The sequence below is a fragment of the Varroa destructor genome, unplaced genomic scaffold (genome assembly GCF_002443255.2).
Source record: "Varroa destructor unplaced genomic scaffold, Vdes_3.0 BEIS01000005.1, whole genome shotgun sequence".
NCBI lineage: Eukaryota > Metazoa > Arthropoda > Arachnida > Mesostigmata > Varroidae > Varroa > Varroa destructor.
This window is the reverse complement of record NW_019211458.1, coordinates 25,682,861-25,702,017: the sequence shown is the minus strand read 5'-3', so window position 1 is coordinate 25,702,017 and position 19,157 is coordinate 25,682,861. Positions and strand designations below refer to the sequence as shown.

The window sequence follows — 19,157 nt, the reverse complement described above, 5'->3', positions numbered from 1 at the left end:
ATTTGCAATTCACCTTCAGTTCGATCTACTAGATGTTTTATTGAATCGTACCTCTACAACAATCTCGAAATAAAGCGTTAACTTAAATACGGCTGTTCCGTTAAACGTAGCATGTTCCCAATCACTGTGTATGGTCGATTCACGGACCTTGATTTTGAAGGTGAGCAGTATTTTTTTAGAGATACGATAGTCCTTAACGTCGAGCCAGTTGTAATCAAAATTTGTCAAACCGGCTACAGTTACCTGCAGAGGATCGAATATAGATATTTACAATTTTTTCGAAATTATCAAATCACTGAGCACTTCTCGGTGTCTCGAAGAGAAGCATGCACCATTGTATATAGTCTAGGATTACATAGGTTAATGTGGCAAAATGATAGCGTAATAACTCACAGAAGTGAGTTCGAGGTTAAGGATCAAGCATACAAATCTTGATCTTTGTTTCGCAATACAACAATAAATTGACAGATCCAACTTGACGAAATCGATACATTGTAAAAGTACGATGCAAAAAGCGTACAATTTGTATAATAGTTTGTTTGACAAAAGGTAATTTCTTCCTCTGATATCGTTATTAACATATCTCACTTATTTCATACGCGGTCGGCTACATTTTCTAGGTTTTTTTTTCTGGACCATCATAGACGGACCAGACACGCCGAAACGTTTTGGGGATTAATAACTTCAGAGGTTGTCAGACGACTAAAGTTCAGCAGAAGCCATGACGATAGTGATCCCAGTTTAAAATGTATGGCGCGCTATGTGAATCGTGAGATAAAGGGCGTTTTTTGCTGACAGGTTTCACAAACGTGATATCACATAATACAAATTGTTTGTTAAAAACATTTAGTGTTTCAATTTGTTGTTGGTAATGAATAATGGGCCTTCTCCCATTCGAAACTCAAAGGCAAAGATGGGCAGAGTCCGGCGGCCAATCCGTTGAACCTGGTGTCAAGGTACTCATCAAAGAAAATTACCCTGTGTTTCGAGAGATATGAAAGGAGCACTCTATTTTTGGTGTTAAAACCCTTCTGATACAGCGAATCTAGAACGTTAAAATTTAACGCATTTAATTTAATTAAAACGCAATTAAAGAGAAAAGACCCTTTAACAGTCAAAAAAAGTCGGAAAATGTCTTTATAGCTCTCGACGGGCAATCTCTCCCTGTTAATCTAAGTTTTCTCTCATTCGAAGTTAAAACTTTTGTACTACCACGTATTCATCGCTGTAGACCTATGCAAAATTTGCTACTAAGAATCCGCGAGCGGCGTAATCAATGACAAAAGACCATGACACCAAAATGACAACGACAATTTTTTCAATAAGGTTTTAAGGCGATTTTCGAAAATAAAGCTGATCATTGATGAAAGGTGCTAAGAATTTATCTATAAATATGCATTGCTATATGCTTTAGGCGGCATGTGAGTGCAAGTTTACTCATCTGAACTATTTTCCATAGAGAGCAGTTACGTCTAGAAAACTAAACTAAAAGAGCTTGTACTTAACGAAATGCATAGAAATTCATGCAGATAGTTACGCCGTGTTTTTTGATGGCCAGTCATGCTTCATTAGGACTAATCATTAATTATGAATTCACTCCTCTCAAACTATTAACCGTACGGTGTCGAAACCTCTGAAAAGCACATGGCAACTACCAAAAAAAGTTGCCCATGTGCGGTTCGGTGTAAATCTACTGCTCTCGATCGATCCTGTTATTTTTTCACAGTACAGTATAATATAGTTACGACAGGATATTTGTGCCGCATTATAAGAAAATAATGAAAAGCAATGCGAACTTACTAGCGGCAAGAATAAGTCTTTACTTTTCCCCTCAGTAAAGATCTGGTCCATTCGTATGCGTCGGAAAATTGATGGTTCCACAATTGCTCTATACTCGCGACTGCCACTAATGGCATTTAGTAGGTGCTCCACGAATAGAGAAGGAGGATCTCTTTCTATTTCACTCTTCGAGCGAACTGCAAAAGACTTAAACATTTTTAGTATTTGTAACGTCCCGTACATTTTATTACTGTCTTCGGTAGCCTTAAGCCTTGAGTCTGATCGAATCATTCTAGAATTAACCACTTCGTGAAAATTTGCCGGGTGCATCCATAACATCTCAGTTAGTTGGGCTAGGAAAACTAATAAAAAATCGGGTTGTTTACGATGGGATCGGTAGATCATTTCAGACTGGCTGGGTCGTCGAAATGTAACCAATTAACGAACATATATCTATTTAATAATATATCATAGCATTCTGTCGGGACGACTAGTGAGTAACGTTAGAAATTATAGCTTTTTTTGACGGCGATAACGAACAAGGCACGATCATATGCAAGAGGCATGTAGCAACATGGCTATATACTAGCGGAATCGTCGGGTCGAAGTAGATCACTAAAGTAGCTAAAGTAGCAAGCTGGATAGTTCGTGCAGTTCTCGGGGTTATGACCAAGCAAAATATGTATACTAATTACTGTGAAACAATATTAATTCGATGACTACGCATACTTAGTAAATGACGAGCTTAACAACAATGGTTAATACATGGTCAGCTTACTATAGTTACTAGATGTTGTTGTTGGGATGAGCCTTTTTTCTAATTATAACAATAAAGAATCGAACTGAGAAAAGTTGTGCTGGCTGAAAGCCATACCCTTATTTCGACTCTTTATCAAGCAATACGCAAACGGACTTTGTTTTGCATTGGATTTGAACATTCAATCTTGGGCAATGGTCCTATCATGAAACACGAACAAGTCAATGGTAAAATTTTATTACAAGTCACAAATATGGGGGAGGGAAGGACAGCATTGGCCTGGATGTTCGGATCTAACGCACTTACTATATTTGTGTTAGCCTGCGATGCTAATAATATACTCGTCCAGTTATCTGACGTCATGCGTAATAACTTCGGTAAGTTAGAACAATACTGGTATGCGGGTTCAATGTGCACGAAATCGGACAACAGTTAAATTTCGACCTGCAAACTGGCCTTTCTTACGTTCTTTTCCGAAGATGGCGAAACGAGACTGTCGCCCGCATCTAACGTAGCCATCCATCTGAATTGCAGGTAATGCGTCACCCATCATTGGTACGATCAACTGGAACTTTTTGAGGCGAGCATCCTTAAAAGTCAGATGACCTCTGGCACCGAAACCAGTGACATACTCTACTCGAATTTGCAAAGGGTACATCGGGTAGTCCGGACACTTATTACCAAAATTGGGTAGCAGAGGTACGAGTTCGGCGTACCTGCCGCTAAACGGGGCGTACCTGCTTAGGTTCATCCTCTTTGAAGCTGCTGGTTCTACATGCAACAACGATGCAAACAAATTTGGTAACTATTTTTACGGATTCCACGTGCTCAGCATTACTGAATGACGTTTGCGAACGTATGAATCGTAGTTGCTCAGATTAGATGCAATACCATATTGATATAGGGATTTTCACTAAGCATTTATCAACGTGAATTTCTAGGAAATTATACTATGTGATCTTTACAGCGTTTTTAGTCTTCAGTGTAAGCGCACGTGAACGCAAAGGCGGCTGAAGAATAAATAAATCATCCGTTAAATTTCGGTGGGCCGATGTGAGGCCTGATATTTTAATGCACTGCTAGTTATTAGATCATTCTGTTCTGCTAGGCCTATATGTTATAGGAAATTTATTTTAAATTTCTCGCTGTCCCAAGAGAAAATGTAACTTTTTTACCAAATATAATAAAAATGTGAAGTTTTCTACCAAGGTAGTTCTACTTTTCAAAATGTTGTTGCAGACCATGCACATAGCATAGCTTATGACGATTTATGAAAAGATTTGGGCTGTCAGATCAGGTCTACCATTCAACTTACTCGATAGTTATGCACCTATAACGATATACACGATAGCTGAATTATGTAATTAACGAAACAAATTTTTATAGTTACCGACAGTATTGAAGCATCGTCGATCGCATCGTACGCCGCGAAGAACGCCCTTGGTCAAAGGCTTTCTTGTGATTTCTTTAAAACCAATGAGAAGTCGAGGACACAGCTCAATACTATATAAAGTAGACGGCATCCACAAATCGCTAATCTGTGTCGAAGGTAACCGTTACACATGAATCAGATACTGGACTACTCATTATATTTAGTGCTATTTTAAGTAACTGTTAAAATAGTTATTATAGCGTTTCGATTCGAAATTAATTCTATATTTGTCTTCAGCGTTTCTTCGAAACCTGTCACACAGTGGGGTGCTGACACACAGTCCTGAACAGTGGCGTGCTGTCTACCAGAGGAGGACTTCAACAATCTACAACAATGTCTATATAACACAGATTAGTTGCAAGCACAGTAACGTACATGGCTGTCTAAATAATAATTTTTGTTCTACTCGACTTTTAGTTGAGTCGGTTCAGCATGGTTTGCCAATAGATACTTTCCGTGACGGCAGTGTTTAAGAGGCACATCGGTTATTAGAAAGACTTTAGACTCTAGATATTAGGGCCAATTCAGGCTGTTCCGATGTTATCGGGCGTATGCTTTCTCTGACAAGTCTATCCGCCGGGCCTTACTAGAGCCATGGTGACATCTGAGGAGGACCCTTGCATAGGCCGGTTGTATTCGGTGCTAACGCACACCCTCACATAAACGATCAACTTAAATTTCTCATCGTATCCACAACAGAGATATCGCAACACGAGTGGTCCTATATCTGTATTCCATCCTTTTTTTACACATGAGCGCAGCTCGTGTTCCAATCTGTAGACCTGATTAGTCCAGAAGCGAAACTTTGCAATAGGCAAACTATTACACGTAAGCTACATAAGCCTAGCTTATTAGTAACAAGTTTTGATGTCTGTATCAGGTTAGGTCGAGTTCATAGCGTATCGTCTACTGCCCTACTTCATATCACTATAGCTGCTAGCTTTTATTCGCGCGTTTGTTACTATTTTCTTTGCAGTGCCCCAAAGGTCCGGAAGCTCTTACTATAGAACGAAGTGTGTCAATGGTTGGCTTCGAAGCCACCGGGCATTGACCAAGCTGCGAGAACAACATGGTTTCAATATGACACTACATCGTACACGCTAAATTAACTAGATTTTTTCTTGAAATATACGCTAAATTCGTTTATAATTTCTTCTAATTATGGTACACATTGAGATATCAACTGCGTCCGATGATATAAAGCTAGAGCTGAGTAAATGGTGACAATCATATCATAACAGCGGGAAACGCGGACACGATCCGCGTGAGCGTCCTAAATATTATCAATACGTATAATGAAGAGTTGCAATTCGTTTTCGTACATCTGTATATCTACGATATTAGTTATGTATTTAGGTTTTAATCTTATTAAACTTGTTGCTGTTCCACATGAACTATGATGGCGCTGATAAAAGGTTATTTAGAAAAACATCTTCTCACGGGTTGTGAATCACGCTTATAGAAAATGCTAAGCTCGTAGCTCAGTCTTCCGGAGCTCATAAGGATACTAAGTACATGTCCTAATTGCCAAAATGGTATTTTGACGCTCATAAATGTAGTGAATCTCGCTAAAAATTTAGCTTAACAATTAGTGTCAAATAAATAAATCTGAAATTTTCGCTTTTGCTCGTTACTGTTTAGCTGTCTCCTGATGGGGCTCGGAAAAGTCGAACATTTAATATTATATAAATGAAACAAGTTAATATTAAACTAATATATATACAAGCTAATATTAAAAAAAAAAAAACAAAAAAAAAGCGAATACAAACGTGAAGGGTAAAGCAATGGTATGAATTCAAGATGTTAGGATCTTCTCACCGCAGTATGGTTGTTTTGTTCTACGTTTAGGTGACCGCAAAATTGTAAGTTCCTAGGCTTTGATTTGTCACAGTAGCGTAACGTGTACGCCATCCTGATGGTCTCATCAATTGCTGCCCTAAAAATTCTGAGAGTTCCGTCGTCACGGAAACCAAAATTGAGTTGCACGACATCCGCCCTCATTGTTATGTTGTGGGTCGTTACTTCGGCACGTCGGGAAGGTTCTGGAATGTTTTTTTTTCTGTCAGGAACGTTATACGTTTACTTTTGCACGTTAAATTTGAAACAGCAGCGATTTCTTTTTATTGACAAGGTTCATCCAAACGTTGATACAGGCCAACTTGCTACGGTCGTTTATTGCAATACATCCCGCCATATTTACTTGATCTATACTTCGCAGGCCGCTAACCTATGCACGAATCGTTTTCCGTATTTACCTGCTGAATTTTGATGGTTTATATCTGGCCACAGCTTTTTGCTTTGTAATCTCAAAACATACAAGCGCGTCATTTTTTCACTACTTCGTCACGGTTTTTGGTAGCTTAAATCGTAATGAGTGACTCATCGTATTGCTTTCATGCAGTGATTTACCCTCGAACGCAGCCGTTATTTCTAACACCAAAAATTTTCCCCTAACGATTTATACTGTAAACCAAAAATAGAATATGATTCCGACAAGTGGCTAGTCTATATGTATACGTGTACATACATAAACAGGCGGCACAGTACATGTCATCAAGCAGCTTCTTTTTCATTCTTCAAACACTGCTCGGAAGAATAAGAAGTTCAGCTCATCGTCACTACCGCTCCTGTTCAGCTATGCGATCATATTTACCCCCGTATTTGTGCAAATTATACAAATATAGCGTATCTAGTACAAATGTTTATTTCTACAACTACTGATTTCGAGCTCCGCTATATTAAGACAATTGGACCAAACAAAATGTCTTAATATAATACTAATATCTCCTTATGACTAGTACTTACGACCGTAACGACCTTTTCACACCAAATGAGGCGTATCTACAGTATTAAAGAACAATCATCATTTCGTTAACTGGAATATCGTTATCTATAGATGGCGGTACGCCTAAATACTATAATGGTAACCAAGAGCCAACCTTTATATGCTTTGCTAAAGCCCGCATTGAGAAGCAGCACCCACAACAAGATGTTTCGTTCTAGGGGCTGGCGAAGCTTCATCGTCTTTCTATTGGATTTACGCCGAAACATTGCTCACGTCTAAAACTGCTGTGGAAATCGATGACTTTCGATACCTTTCCACCTAGTTTCTTAATAAACCGGGAGCATTGAACATGTCAAGGGGCAGACCAACCCCAAGTGATGTGGTCGACTTGATCAAATTTTTCGACTCAGTCTCATGCAGTGCCGCACATCCCATCAGCACAAACGGTCTTCGGCTATTAAAAGACACACCGCAAAAGGAAATAAACGGTCAAAGAGTTTGCTGCTGGTAAGTGGTGTCAGCTTATCGCGAGCTTGTAGCTTAGCCTCGTATTCCAATGGTAGAATGATACCGCACTGCACCATCAAGACGATTGACAGAAACAAACGTCGTGGAAAAACATAGGTGGCGCGTCAGTCATTCTCAGCGGTACTTTTTTGTTTAGCGGTATGAAGGGTCACTGAGCAGTAGGTCGTTTCGAAAACGTTCGATTCGAATTTCTTAGGGACTCCTTATTTTTCATGTTGTTCATGGAACAGATGTTACGAAAAGGGCAGTTAACGTGCGAATCGACACCGATATCTTACAACCGAGGTAGCGAAACTGTTTCCACAGAATAATGCGTAGTATTCTTAATTAACTGAGATGTTCTGACAATTATATTAGGTCTGTCCTGTAGGTAAACTCGGGAGCTTGCGAATTGCTCTCAAGAGACTGTTACTTTTACGTGCTGTTATTTGGACATACTTGCGGCGTAGCATTGCAACTGTAGCTTAAGTAACCGACCGCTGATTTGCCGAACTAGAGATATCAAATTCAATTTCTATAGTGTTAATTACGGAGTCACAATGAATTGAATGTGTTTTCGGCGTGATCGAAGGGCGCGGGTTGCAGGTTATCTATTTGTTAGAGAGAAAACGTTCCTCAAACGCTATTCTATTTGTCTTCCTACGTCGTATGAGGAAGCTGCACGAGCGGGATATGACACCTACGCAATGCCACCTTATTGATGCAGAAGACGGTATCAGTGATGACAATCAGGCTGCTAATATCTTCGATTAACTTTTTGCTGCTCCGTCGGCTCTTCAGTCATAGCTAAAAGTTCTAAGGGTTGGACGAATAGCGTCATTAGTAATGGCTGTTCGATTGTGCCTCTTTTAATCAGCGTCTTTTTAGCGAGCTTGCATAATTAGTTATAGGGCATACTAGTTTGGCCGATAACAGCTTTTAACTGATCGACCATTTTGCGAGCTTGTTCAGCAAATTCCCTTTGGCTAGCGGTCAGCTTACTATTTAGCCATTTTAAATTGTAACTGCTCAAGTGAAGATGATGGGGCGATCGAGGCAAGCCTATTTCTAGTTTCTCGACCAATCACTTTGGAGCTCCTGCGCTAGTATACATGATATACTTGTTCGCTGTGTTTAATACACAGGTCATCCTTTCTTTATAAGACCATTCAATAACAGAAGATATGCCAGCTATCGGGCATAGGAGAGCGATCTCTGTCTAGGGTGAGCCAATGAGTCAGGCAATACCCCGACGGGCGGACGTTATTGGGCCAAAACGTTTGCCCACTAAGTCAAACTTTCTTTTTAAAAAAATGTCGGGCATCTACATAGAAATATTTGTTAATCTAACGCTAACAATTTTAACACTTCTTCTTGAGTTTGTTTATGTGTTCTCGATGATTATTCTCAGTTTAGTGTTTAAGAAAGGTTTACACTAGTTCTTACCAATATTTCGAACTTCACATTACTAAGATTGTCAAGATATGTGGCGCGGCAGTTCGCTATTTATTATCGAGCAAGCAGATCTCTATATGAAAGCTTAAAATCCTCATGTAATTTCCAAACATATACATATCGCTCGGATGGACAGCGCAAGATGTGATTTCGCTAGAAAACCTATTTTTGTGAGGCCCGTAAATTATCTTGATGAGGCTACCGATGTCCGACGTCTACCGAGCTGGTCAATATGAAGGTGGTAGATGAAGCCTTAGTCGTTGCCAATAATTAACTATTCACTGGCTAGACTGTATAAAGTTTCCCGTAGCAATCTCAATATTAGTGTTTTTGCCCAGAGAGCTGCTTGACTGATAATATGAATAATTGTGTTACAACTATATACCAGCGAATACGTTTTTTTTTTTCAATCGTAGTTTACTTCTATTGCGGTGATTCGGCTGATTGTAGCTATTTTCCAAACTAAAGTGGATTTAAGTTAAAAGCAATGCGCGGTGGCCATTAGAGGAAAATCATTGTTATTATAAAATCCTCCTAATTTCTCCATTCTGGCGCCTACTCTAACCTCTGCGGCCAAACACCAACAAATAAACGCCATTATGTCGATTAGCGATAAAACTATATTTAGAAAACATTTACCGATAATGATTCATCTGAGTATGCAGTCATTCAATTATGCCCTCTACTTTCAGTCGATACGAGCCATAATTTTGCGGCTTAATTTATCGTTCGATAGTGCGCCTACAATTGAGCTGGCCTATTTATCGTTGGCTCTGCTCGATACACTCTATTTCCGCATTGTTCCGTCCATTCTGCAGGAGCTACAAGTAATGTACGTTTAAATTTCAATGATTTTTGCCCTTCAGCTGGAGCTTTGCCGGCTGTCCCGGGGCATCCCGACATATCCTACCCTTTTTATTTTTACTACTATTGTTTGCTTCCCCAAATGCCAGAGTTTCCCCTTATCAGGGATGGGGGTATCTTAGAGTTTTTTGTTTACCTATAATCGACGACCGGTGCAAATCTGGCGGCATCGTCGCTTGATTATGGGCAAAAACTGTAAGCATACCACTAGCAACGTTCAAGGTTACCAAAACTTAACCTGAACTCTAATAGATTGGCCAGGAGTAAGCCGTAAGTCGAGCTTCTATTAAAACCCGACAGATATGTAGCAGAGCTTCTCGACGCAATAGGGAGGACGTTCGTTTGGTTTTCGTGGCTCAGACGTTGAGATCGACGAAATAGATATACCGTTTTCGCATTTTATTGGATCTGGGTCGTATATGGAGTTGTATTGCAAAGCGGCATTCAAGCCCGAAGGTCGCATGCTGCCTATATACACAAGGATATAGGAGATAAATGTATGACATAGGCAGGTGTGTACGAACGGCCAGGAAAGCCACTTTGGCGCGCAGAGGCTTCAACAACCGAACCGCTTCGTGGTCGATAGATCAGCCCACAACCTACAATTTGAGGGTGGTCGCGAATTCGCCGCTGCAGGTGACTAAGAATGGCTGAAACGATATTGAGGAGAAATACGATTGTCTAACCTCAACATATACGTGTATATATGACAGGTGTTTTGTCGCAGTTAATTACTAGATACTATATAAGGATCCTGTCCCAAGTTGATGTTAATTAAAGTTCATATTCCATAGCCTGGAGAAGAAGTTCTTAGTCGAAGTAAAGGTTTAGCACCCGCGCTGCAACCGGGCTTAATCCATACATAAGAAGAATTCTTACATGGGTCATTAGTTTCTTTTATATATATATGTCCATTAATGAGCATATCAGTCTGGTATGTAGCCTATGCTTACACGATTATAACATAGGCCTTTCCGTAGTACCCTTCTTTCCCAAAAAGCTATTGATAGTTGCTAAGTACAGGAACCTTGAAAAATAAACAGGCCCATCGCGTTCCAGTTGCTGTTATAGCAGCCTATTTCACTCTGGCCTTTCTTGTGTCTTCATGCCTACCTTTCGTTTATCCTTCTTTTGCGCGAGTCCCTCATACCTCTAGTTTTATTATCGTTTTGCGGTCAGTGTCACATTTTATCATTGTCTTGTTCCCGTTTATCCGAGAAATACCTGCGTCTCGCTAGACTGGGTAACACCAATTGACAAATTAGACGATTGCGCCAGGGCATTCGTTGCTGCATTTCTCTCTCTTTTTCTTCTTTACTTTCTTTTTTCTGTTTACGCTTCTACCACTTGTTTCCATGTTGCTGCCAAAATTTAGACAATGCATTCCGCGCCCCAGTATGCATATGCCCCTCTGCATTTTTCCATCTGTTGATCTGCATGTCGTAGCTTGCCAACGTTTCTGTGTGTTTGTACATATGCCGTTATGTATGCATATTTCTCATACACACCTGTCGCGTTGCAATATCTGTACTTTTGTATTGTTGTACATCTTCGGCGTGCAATTTGTGTATTTCTCTATGCGCATACATTTGCAGCAACAACACTCGACAAATCCGGCAAGAAAGTGCATAGGCTGCCATTTCGCGCAGTGACGAAGAACTGCTTTTGCTGTTGCAAAGCCAGGTCTAGGCTCTGCTAGCAGACTTCTGCCTTCGACGGGCTTTGACAAGAGCCTACTGGTTTTACGTTCGTGCTTATGCCTATTTACCTTTCGGGTGTTCTCCTGCTAAGGACACTACAAGCGTCACTGTCCCTGTATACGACGTGAGGTGTCAACAAAGCCGAAGACAGTCGCAGACTGATTCCGCACTGAAGCGAATGAGGGGCGCTGTTTCACGCGCACGTTTTATACCGTTTGCGGGATCAATTTCGTTCTGCTTATATTCCTTTTGCTATTGTTGCTGGAGAAGCGCATTCGTATGGTAACGTAGCGTATCTACTGCTGTTACGTGTATTCCTAGTATGACGCACGGTACGTTGTCTGTACCAGACAGGAGTGACAGGACGTAAGTACTTGCATATTCACATAGTTCTGCGTATACACACTAACGTACACGGATTAATTTCTACGTACGCTTGAGGTCATAGAAGATGACTAGCGAAACAAGAGGAAGCGTAGCACGTGTACGTTTTGTACCATCATGTTAATTTCGTGGCGACCCATGATGCTCACGATGATAGGCACGACGGCTGCTGATGATAAACAAACCCATAGAATTGAAGAAAATTTATTGCTTTATTGATCCAGTAATAACAATAAAGTATTAATTTAATGGTACGCATTGTAATGAGGAGAGAATAAATATATTTCACAAACATTCTTTACGTTTTTTCCGCTGTGTCGACTACGAGGCGCTATCAGACAACTTGAAACCCTTGGTCGTTTTCTTCCGGGAATCATAATATATCATCATTAAAATCCTGGTAAAAATATCAGAAACTATGTGCTATAAAACATTGAAATCTACTACATCCGTTCCGATTTTCAAACATACATGCACACATAATATCACGATGTTTTAGCATAGCCGAGGCGGTACAACCTAACGGTACAGCGCTTTAGGCTGAACAATAGATTTTCAGTGCTGATTGATTTCAATAAATAATGTTCTCCTATAAAACTTGACAGATATAACTGGTTGGGTAAACAATTAAGATTGCATTAAAATTTTGGATAGTTTCTTGCATTTAATCATTTTTTAGTCAAAGACAAAATGCGCAATCGGAAGACATCGTTTGTATATATGGAGAATTCTTTGATTGATTAAATTTATAATTCGAGGTGCCTGATCTATTTTAAGCTCGCGTTGAGTTTATCCAGACAATCTGCGCTGGTTTCTACCTTGAAGACTAGGAAACACGACAAAACGCATCGACCAAATTCGATGTTAGCCTTTCAACCATAAAGGTCATCAGCCATAATACGGCAATCGATGCTAAGTAGAATGTCAAGAAACTGGAATGTCGTCCTTATATAACTTCAGACGACTGAACATCAACAACAACGTGAGCCACGTTTACCAAGTATTGCTATTCCACCTAGGTGAATTGATTCAAAGGTCCCTCACAATATTGACTGCCAGCTTTTTGCCTTTCAGATAACTTACGAAGTTCATGAGTGCGCGCTCGTTGTTTATGCGGCATAACTGTTATGAAACAACCACAGAATTCTATGCACGTACGTACGTGCAGAATGCATGCCTAAGTGCGCGTTACGGGCCGTTACTTCGGGGTATACGGAACAGAAGCGCGGCTGTGTCTCGAATTATCCAGTTTGATGGCTCAGTGTAGACTACGAGAGATTCAAAGTGAACTGCCCCGTTAACGTCTTCTATATACATAAATCTTATAAGCTAGCCATATGCAATGTATATATGGGTATGTATTAGTTCACTGTTGCTTTTGGGACTCAAAGCACAATATGCAAGCGTACCTCCATAGGAGTTATGCAAATATACTGAAGTGAAACAAATGACCGTGACACAATATCAACTATAGCTTGAAGTTTTTTCGGTTTACAATAACCTTATATTTTATCCGGATGACTATTATTAGACTTGTTACGGTTATTATTGGGATATAAATATTACGTTACTTGTGACTAGAGGAGCTTTTTATTGATGTATGCTGATTGACAACTTCGAATAGCAGACAAGTTTATCGTCGGGAAGGGACTCGTGTATAAAATAGCATATGCACTGTTAATTCGAAGCAGTGCCTAATCGGCTTGTATGTTATCGTACACCCACACGCTTCGTTTCGCAGACAGAGAAAAGTAATAGTCAACACCAGTGCCAAATGTAAAATTCGAAATTAAGCAGACGAACAATTTAGTCGAGGTACCCTGTAGCCATTGTTTCTAATAACATCACCGCCTTATTTCATCAAAAAATAGTCGTCTGCGTGTTTCTTCTTCGTCTTATAGATTATCATGTTTGCGTGTTTTCGTTATTCTGTGCAGAAAAGAGCAATATTGTGTTTATGTTTTGTTCTTTCCATTCGAACGAAGAGAATAATTATCTATTGATGTTTGCGCATCAATCAACGAGTAAAATAACTAGTACGATTTGTTCATAACTGTGCAAATTCGAACGACAACTTACCAAGAGTTGCCCAACTAATGAATGTTCATTTTCGCAAGTTTGCCGCACAACGTCCAGTATCTTGCGTTCTTAATTGTGACTAAGTTATATCTATATGACTCGTCAAATTATCGTGATGTCAATGAAGCAGCCGAAGTTCGCAAAACTTACGAAAATATCTGTAATGATTATTTGAATATATATTGTATGGGAATTTGTTAAATAATTTATTATATAACATATATTATAACAATTATCATTGATATAAACCACTATTTTTTTTATATAAGCCCTATTTTATATCTCGCTTAGCTATTACGAAACAGTGCCGTAAGTAACAACTGCAACAAATGCATACCCGCATTGATTTTTTTAATATACTAACATACGTATATTAATTTAATGATTAGAGTCCCACATTGATTTTTCAACTTATGCGCCACCAACGACTATTTTTTACCTAATTTTGTGCGTGAAAAATTGCATTATAAAGATTTAAGGGGTATTAGATGCAGTACGTCTATAAGTTATCCTTATTTCCGCAGTTTATTTTCTGTATATCGTGGAAAACTAACGGTTTGACAATGAGACTGATCCATTAGTATATCTGTTATGAGTAAGATTAGCAAGATATAGTGATGAGCGATCGTCGATGCCTTTTTGTCTTCTGTTCGTATTTGTTATTTGCATACATTTAAAATTGGTCACTATGAATTGATCGAAAATGTTATTACTTTATTCAATGTGCGCACCTTTACGATGCAACCTTGTTCTCTTGATGGAGCTACTATTGTGCCCGATTTGTGGGGCTAAATTACTTCTTTGGGGTCATCAGTTCGGCGAGCCGTAACATAATAATTCTGACGATATGCCGTGGTTCCGAATACGTTTTTTCGATCGTTTCTAATTATACAAGACAATATTTCAATATGAACCCGTTCCCTCTTACAGGCCGGCATGTTGTCGACGGGTTCGTCCATCTAACAGATTTTTTTTGTTGTTGATCTTCATAGAATCCACACTGTCGGTGTACAAAGTAGGCCGTGTGCAATATGCCAACGACTTTTTGCGGGACCAAACTGTCTCGGTCAACCGGCTCATGCAATCGATACTTGTCGTCACCATATTCAACAAATGTGCTATAGATAGCACTAACAGGGTGTCCAGGATTTACGAATGGTTCATTTCAGGCACTTCGTACACCTTCTATCGTACACGGCTTCAGTTTCTATCCTAACGCATAACTTCTGTGTGTAGATTGTTAGTTAATAGGTCATCATCGTCACGCGTTTCTGGCCACAGTACCTCGAGATGATGCCATTGACTATAGTAGTCTAAATGAAATGATTTGCGCGATGACCACGAGATGATGCAGTATCTTAAAGTCACTATGAGCGTGCAGTTAACAGTCGATGGACGCTACGGCATACGTGTTGGAATCGTATCGAGTCGATTTGGCCGTCCAGTTATTAAGTAGAATTTGAAGCGTTTACGGTAAGGGCTAGGTGGTCTGGCAACGGTTAAAAATCATGACTTTTTTTCTGAAGGAAAATGGCAATTCTAAATATTGTGGAACTATGTTGGCAAATAATCGTGTGCGAGGCAATTATCATAGCTTCGTTGATTCTTAAAGTTTACTGCTACAAGTTAATACAAACCTAGTATAAACTATTGCAGAGGTGCAAAGTCAACTTAGGTATAGATAATATTGAACTATGAATCACTAATTAGAAGAGAGACTCCTTCTCTGGTGAGGCACGAACTGTGCCGGCATTGTAACGTTGTAAAATTCGTAGTTGATTTTCTTTTACATCTGTTTGCGACATGTGCCTTTAAGGTGAGGCAAAAGTAGATCTCTCTATAAATATGAAAATGCATCCGACAATACTGACATTACATATTAGCAGCAATAAAGTGCCTAAACTGGAAACAGAAGGAACGAGATGTTTGTTACAAGAGTGGCCTTTACGTAAGATGTCCTGTTGTTTTTATGGTCTTGGTTTTATAGAAAACATACAATAACAATTCATCCAATTTCTATGAAACGAAAAAGCACAGGTTTTAAATCTTATGACTTGTTCCTTGTCAGCTACAAAGTGATATTTGACAAAAAGCATTGGTTAAACAAAAGTCACGTTTAAAAAAAAAACAAAAAAGTTCATTCGTTTGGAAATTATCTATCGACACGCGGTTTTGAACCTTAGTACATTCTGGGGATTGTATGAATTTCAAAAATTTAACAACATAGTTTGTCCGATACTTACGTAGTCGAATATAGATTACTGAGGGGAATATAGATTTCCTACAGATACAATCAATTTTATTGGTTAAGTGTTCATAGGTATACTCTAGTAAAATCCACCTTAGCCAAAGCGGATTGGCCGTGCGCTGTTTTGAACCCTGGTGGGAGGAATAATATAGTATATGAACGGAAATATTCTGTCGCAATGCAATTCGAGCATATCAGCTTCTTTCCCATATTGTTATTTATAATTATAATATATCTGATAACAGGAAACTCCTATATCGGTTTCCTTTCATTATCAGCAATGTTACAAATATGGCCGAAATCACCCCGCGACTATTTCATTTAGTTTATGCGAGCACGTACTTCACAGGCGCTTTACAAGACAAACGCGTATCGTTATGGTGTGCAATTTTAGCAGCAGCTGCCGCACTCGCATCGTCTCGTTCTTTAGGCTAGGTCCCAGATCTCAGTGCAAGATCTCCTGTTAACGAAAATACCATTCAAACGACGAACGCTGACTCATTTTTCGTTAGAACAAGAATAGACTACTATGAAGACGAGGGCTGGTGAGTATTTTCGTGGTTCATTACAGTTTATTCGTGAGTGTTCACGATTATCGACGCGCACGCTGGTAAGTAGCTGCATTCGTGGCACAGGCACTCAGAGAAGCATAAGTTGATATCTAATCTGAAATCGTACTCGTCATCAGCATTATCATAAACAAAGATGTTCCGGGGGTTGCCGTATGATTCCAATCTGTACCTTAACCGACTAAAGTACACGTACGCGTACCGCGGGGTCAGCTGTTTATCAGACCGTATTGATGCTTCTACTGCCAGCTAAATCGATGATTGATGTGCGCCTCGTGTTATTACCGCCGACCTCTAACCAGCTACAAAATCTCGACAACTGTGTAACTGATAATGTTAAGCTTGTACTCCAAGCAGTATTAAAACCGATAAACTTAGTTCCGTAACACATTGCTACAATTCTATATATAATCCCGTGATAGAAATCGCTATTCGGCAAAAGTAGACGTTAATAAAACATCTAAAGAATATAGAATTGTATGTTTAGCACAGAGGAAATTTTACAGATTTGGCCCTAATAGGGCATCTGGTATGACGCCAGTAGGCCGAGTGCAAGTTCGGGTACATCATACAGGGCTATCTGTGAGAATGGAAGACTTTTCATGTTTATCACTATGACGATGAGAAGGATATAGTCGATTCCGTCTGTCCAGTGTAACTAGCGAATATGCGTTCGGGAATTGTGATCACTGCCTGTGCATTTTAGTTGCTATAGCGATGCGCTGTATAACGGTGCCTACCCTAACTAGGAGATGAACGTATTTTAATCATCATCTACTTCTGGTAACTCACGATGCCAAATTATAGCTTAGTTTAATATTGTATTTATACGACTATTACAGGTTGTTAGTACAAGACCGATACCGTCGAGAATAATTAAGAATAGATTAAGCAGAATTCGTTTTACTGAGCTATTCTGAGGGGTGTTTGGCTAAATCTATAAATAAATGATGTTGTCTTCAGTGGTTTTTCGCATCGCATTTAATTTTTCAGTATAAATTATAAACGAAATAAGAGTAAGTCAGTGAGTTGAGAAAATAGACACGCAAGATCTGTAAGAGTACAGTCTAGGACTTTTTTTACGTTAAAGATGATTCCTATTTTATTTGTATGGCTGTAGATCTCCACGTGACAAATCTCTTATTCTACTTCCATCATTGTGCGAAACTAAATACAACGTTGAACAGAAGCTGAGAATACTGCAGATAAACTGAACTACTAAAAAATGTCGATTACTTCCGTTATATTTAATCTATGCAAAACATGATCATGTAATGAATGTCTGTCAAAGTTCTAGTCGTTAATTTAGATTTTGGCCTTCTCTTGGGTTAAGACCGCTTGGTTTTAAGTGTCCAACCTTTAACATAGCATTCGAATACTCGTTCCTATTTTATATATGTCCTACATTTGTCTACAGAGTTCAAAGCCGTCCTTAAGCAAAAACGTACTTATAAAATTTAATCTTGATGGTCTTGAATTAAAGGCCGTTTAGCCCGTAGTCAATGGAGTTTAATGCGTCTGAGACCCTGAAAGCCTTTTCCCCGCGACATTATGTCCTCTACGTTTCGAGTTTTACGTCCGGTATCGCTGTTAGGCATTCCATCAGACGGCTGGCTCCCAGTACGCAGCGATATTATGCCTTGCCACACAGTAACCGAAACGTAACAAAAATGTGCGTGCACACAATGAGCGATGCGTCGTGATACTACGTCTTCTTCGGAATCGGGAAATTTCGATGTTTGAAACGCTTCCAAATGAATATATCGTACCCTTCCTCCGTACAACAGTCAGCTTCGGTACTGGCTTATTTCAGTGCCTACATCATGATGCCCCTGCGTGACACCATACTTACTATGGTCCTCTGTGCACTCCGCACTTGGCACTCCAGCCAAAATAATATATTTTCGTACTGTTTTGGTTTGTTCGAGGAAAGCCGGCGCCAGTGCGACGGCCCCTGCGAAGTCCCCTTCGCCCATGCCTCCGAGCCGAATCCTGGCAGTCAGCCAACGGTAAGTGGAACGGTTCATGGGTAGTTGTGGCGATCTTGGTAGAGAATTGCGAGGGGGGGGGGGGAGGGGTCTATTTTCTGAGGCGAAATCAATGCTAAAAAAGACGGGTCGACAAAAGCAGCGTACGGGATGATGGCGCCTGGTAGCATTTGCAGAAGATCGTCGACAAAGACACTGCTACCTTTTCCTCAATGTACGAGCATGGGGGCACTGACATGGTTGATGCACTTGATGACCAATTCTGCTCTTAAAGTTCGTGCCTCAATTATAATATTATGAGTACTTCATATTGCGTCTAGGAGGATTATTCAGCAGTGGCGATGGTTGATAGCAAGAACAAGCCTAACTTTTATCGTTCGAACAACCTATAAAATTTGATTTGGTAATCAACGATCACAGATATTACACAGATCGCAGAATTTTTCTTTGGTATATAGATGCTGTATAAATTTACTTGTTCATAATGTACGACACAGTAACTTCGTTTGCTCGAGGAATAGGATATAGCTTGTTGTCCATGTGAGCAACAGTTTATTCACGTTATATAACGTTATTAACGTTATATTGTTGTATGCATAAGTTTAAGGAG

The 19,157-nt window shown here is 39.6% G+C and overlaps 1 protein-coding gene across 1 annotated transcript; it reads right to left on the bottom strand.

Moving 5' to 3' along the window:
* Positions 1-15: 15 nt before the first annotated feature.
* Positions 16-13,258, bottom strand: LOC111251241 (uncharacterized). Its single transcript, XM_086990496.1, has 7 exons — positions 13,073-13,258; positions 12,747-12,931; positions 5,787-6,010; positions 3,927-4,074; positions 3,002-3,307; positions 1,801-1,976; positions 16-243 (listed from the first exon to the last, which is right to left on the bottom strand). The coding sequence occupies exons 2-7, from the start codon at positions 12,781-12,783 to the stop codon at positions 16-18; spliced, it is 1,119 nt and encodes a 372-aa protein (XP_086846622.1). The 5' UTR covers positions 12,784-12,931; positions 13,073-13,258.
* Between the last annotated feature and the right edge of the window lie 5,899 nt (positions 13,259-19,157).

Excerpts from the sequence above, each read along its gene's own strand:
- LOC111251241 (XM_086990496.1), bottom strand. The coding sequence starts at position 12,783 with ATGCCGCATAAACAACGAGCGCGCACTCATGAACTTC. Across the intron at positions 4,075-5,786 it reads AACAAAACAACCATACTGCG|ATTAGCGATTTGTGGATGCC; the intron begins GTGAGAAGATCC and ends CCTTCGACACAG. Across the intron at positions 244-1,800 it reads AAGACTTATTCTTGCCGCTA|GTAACTGTAGCCGGTTTGAC; the intron begins GTAAGTTCGCAT and ends GATCCTCTGCAG.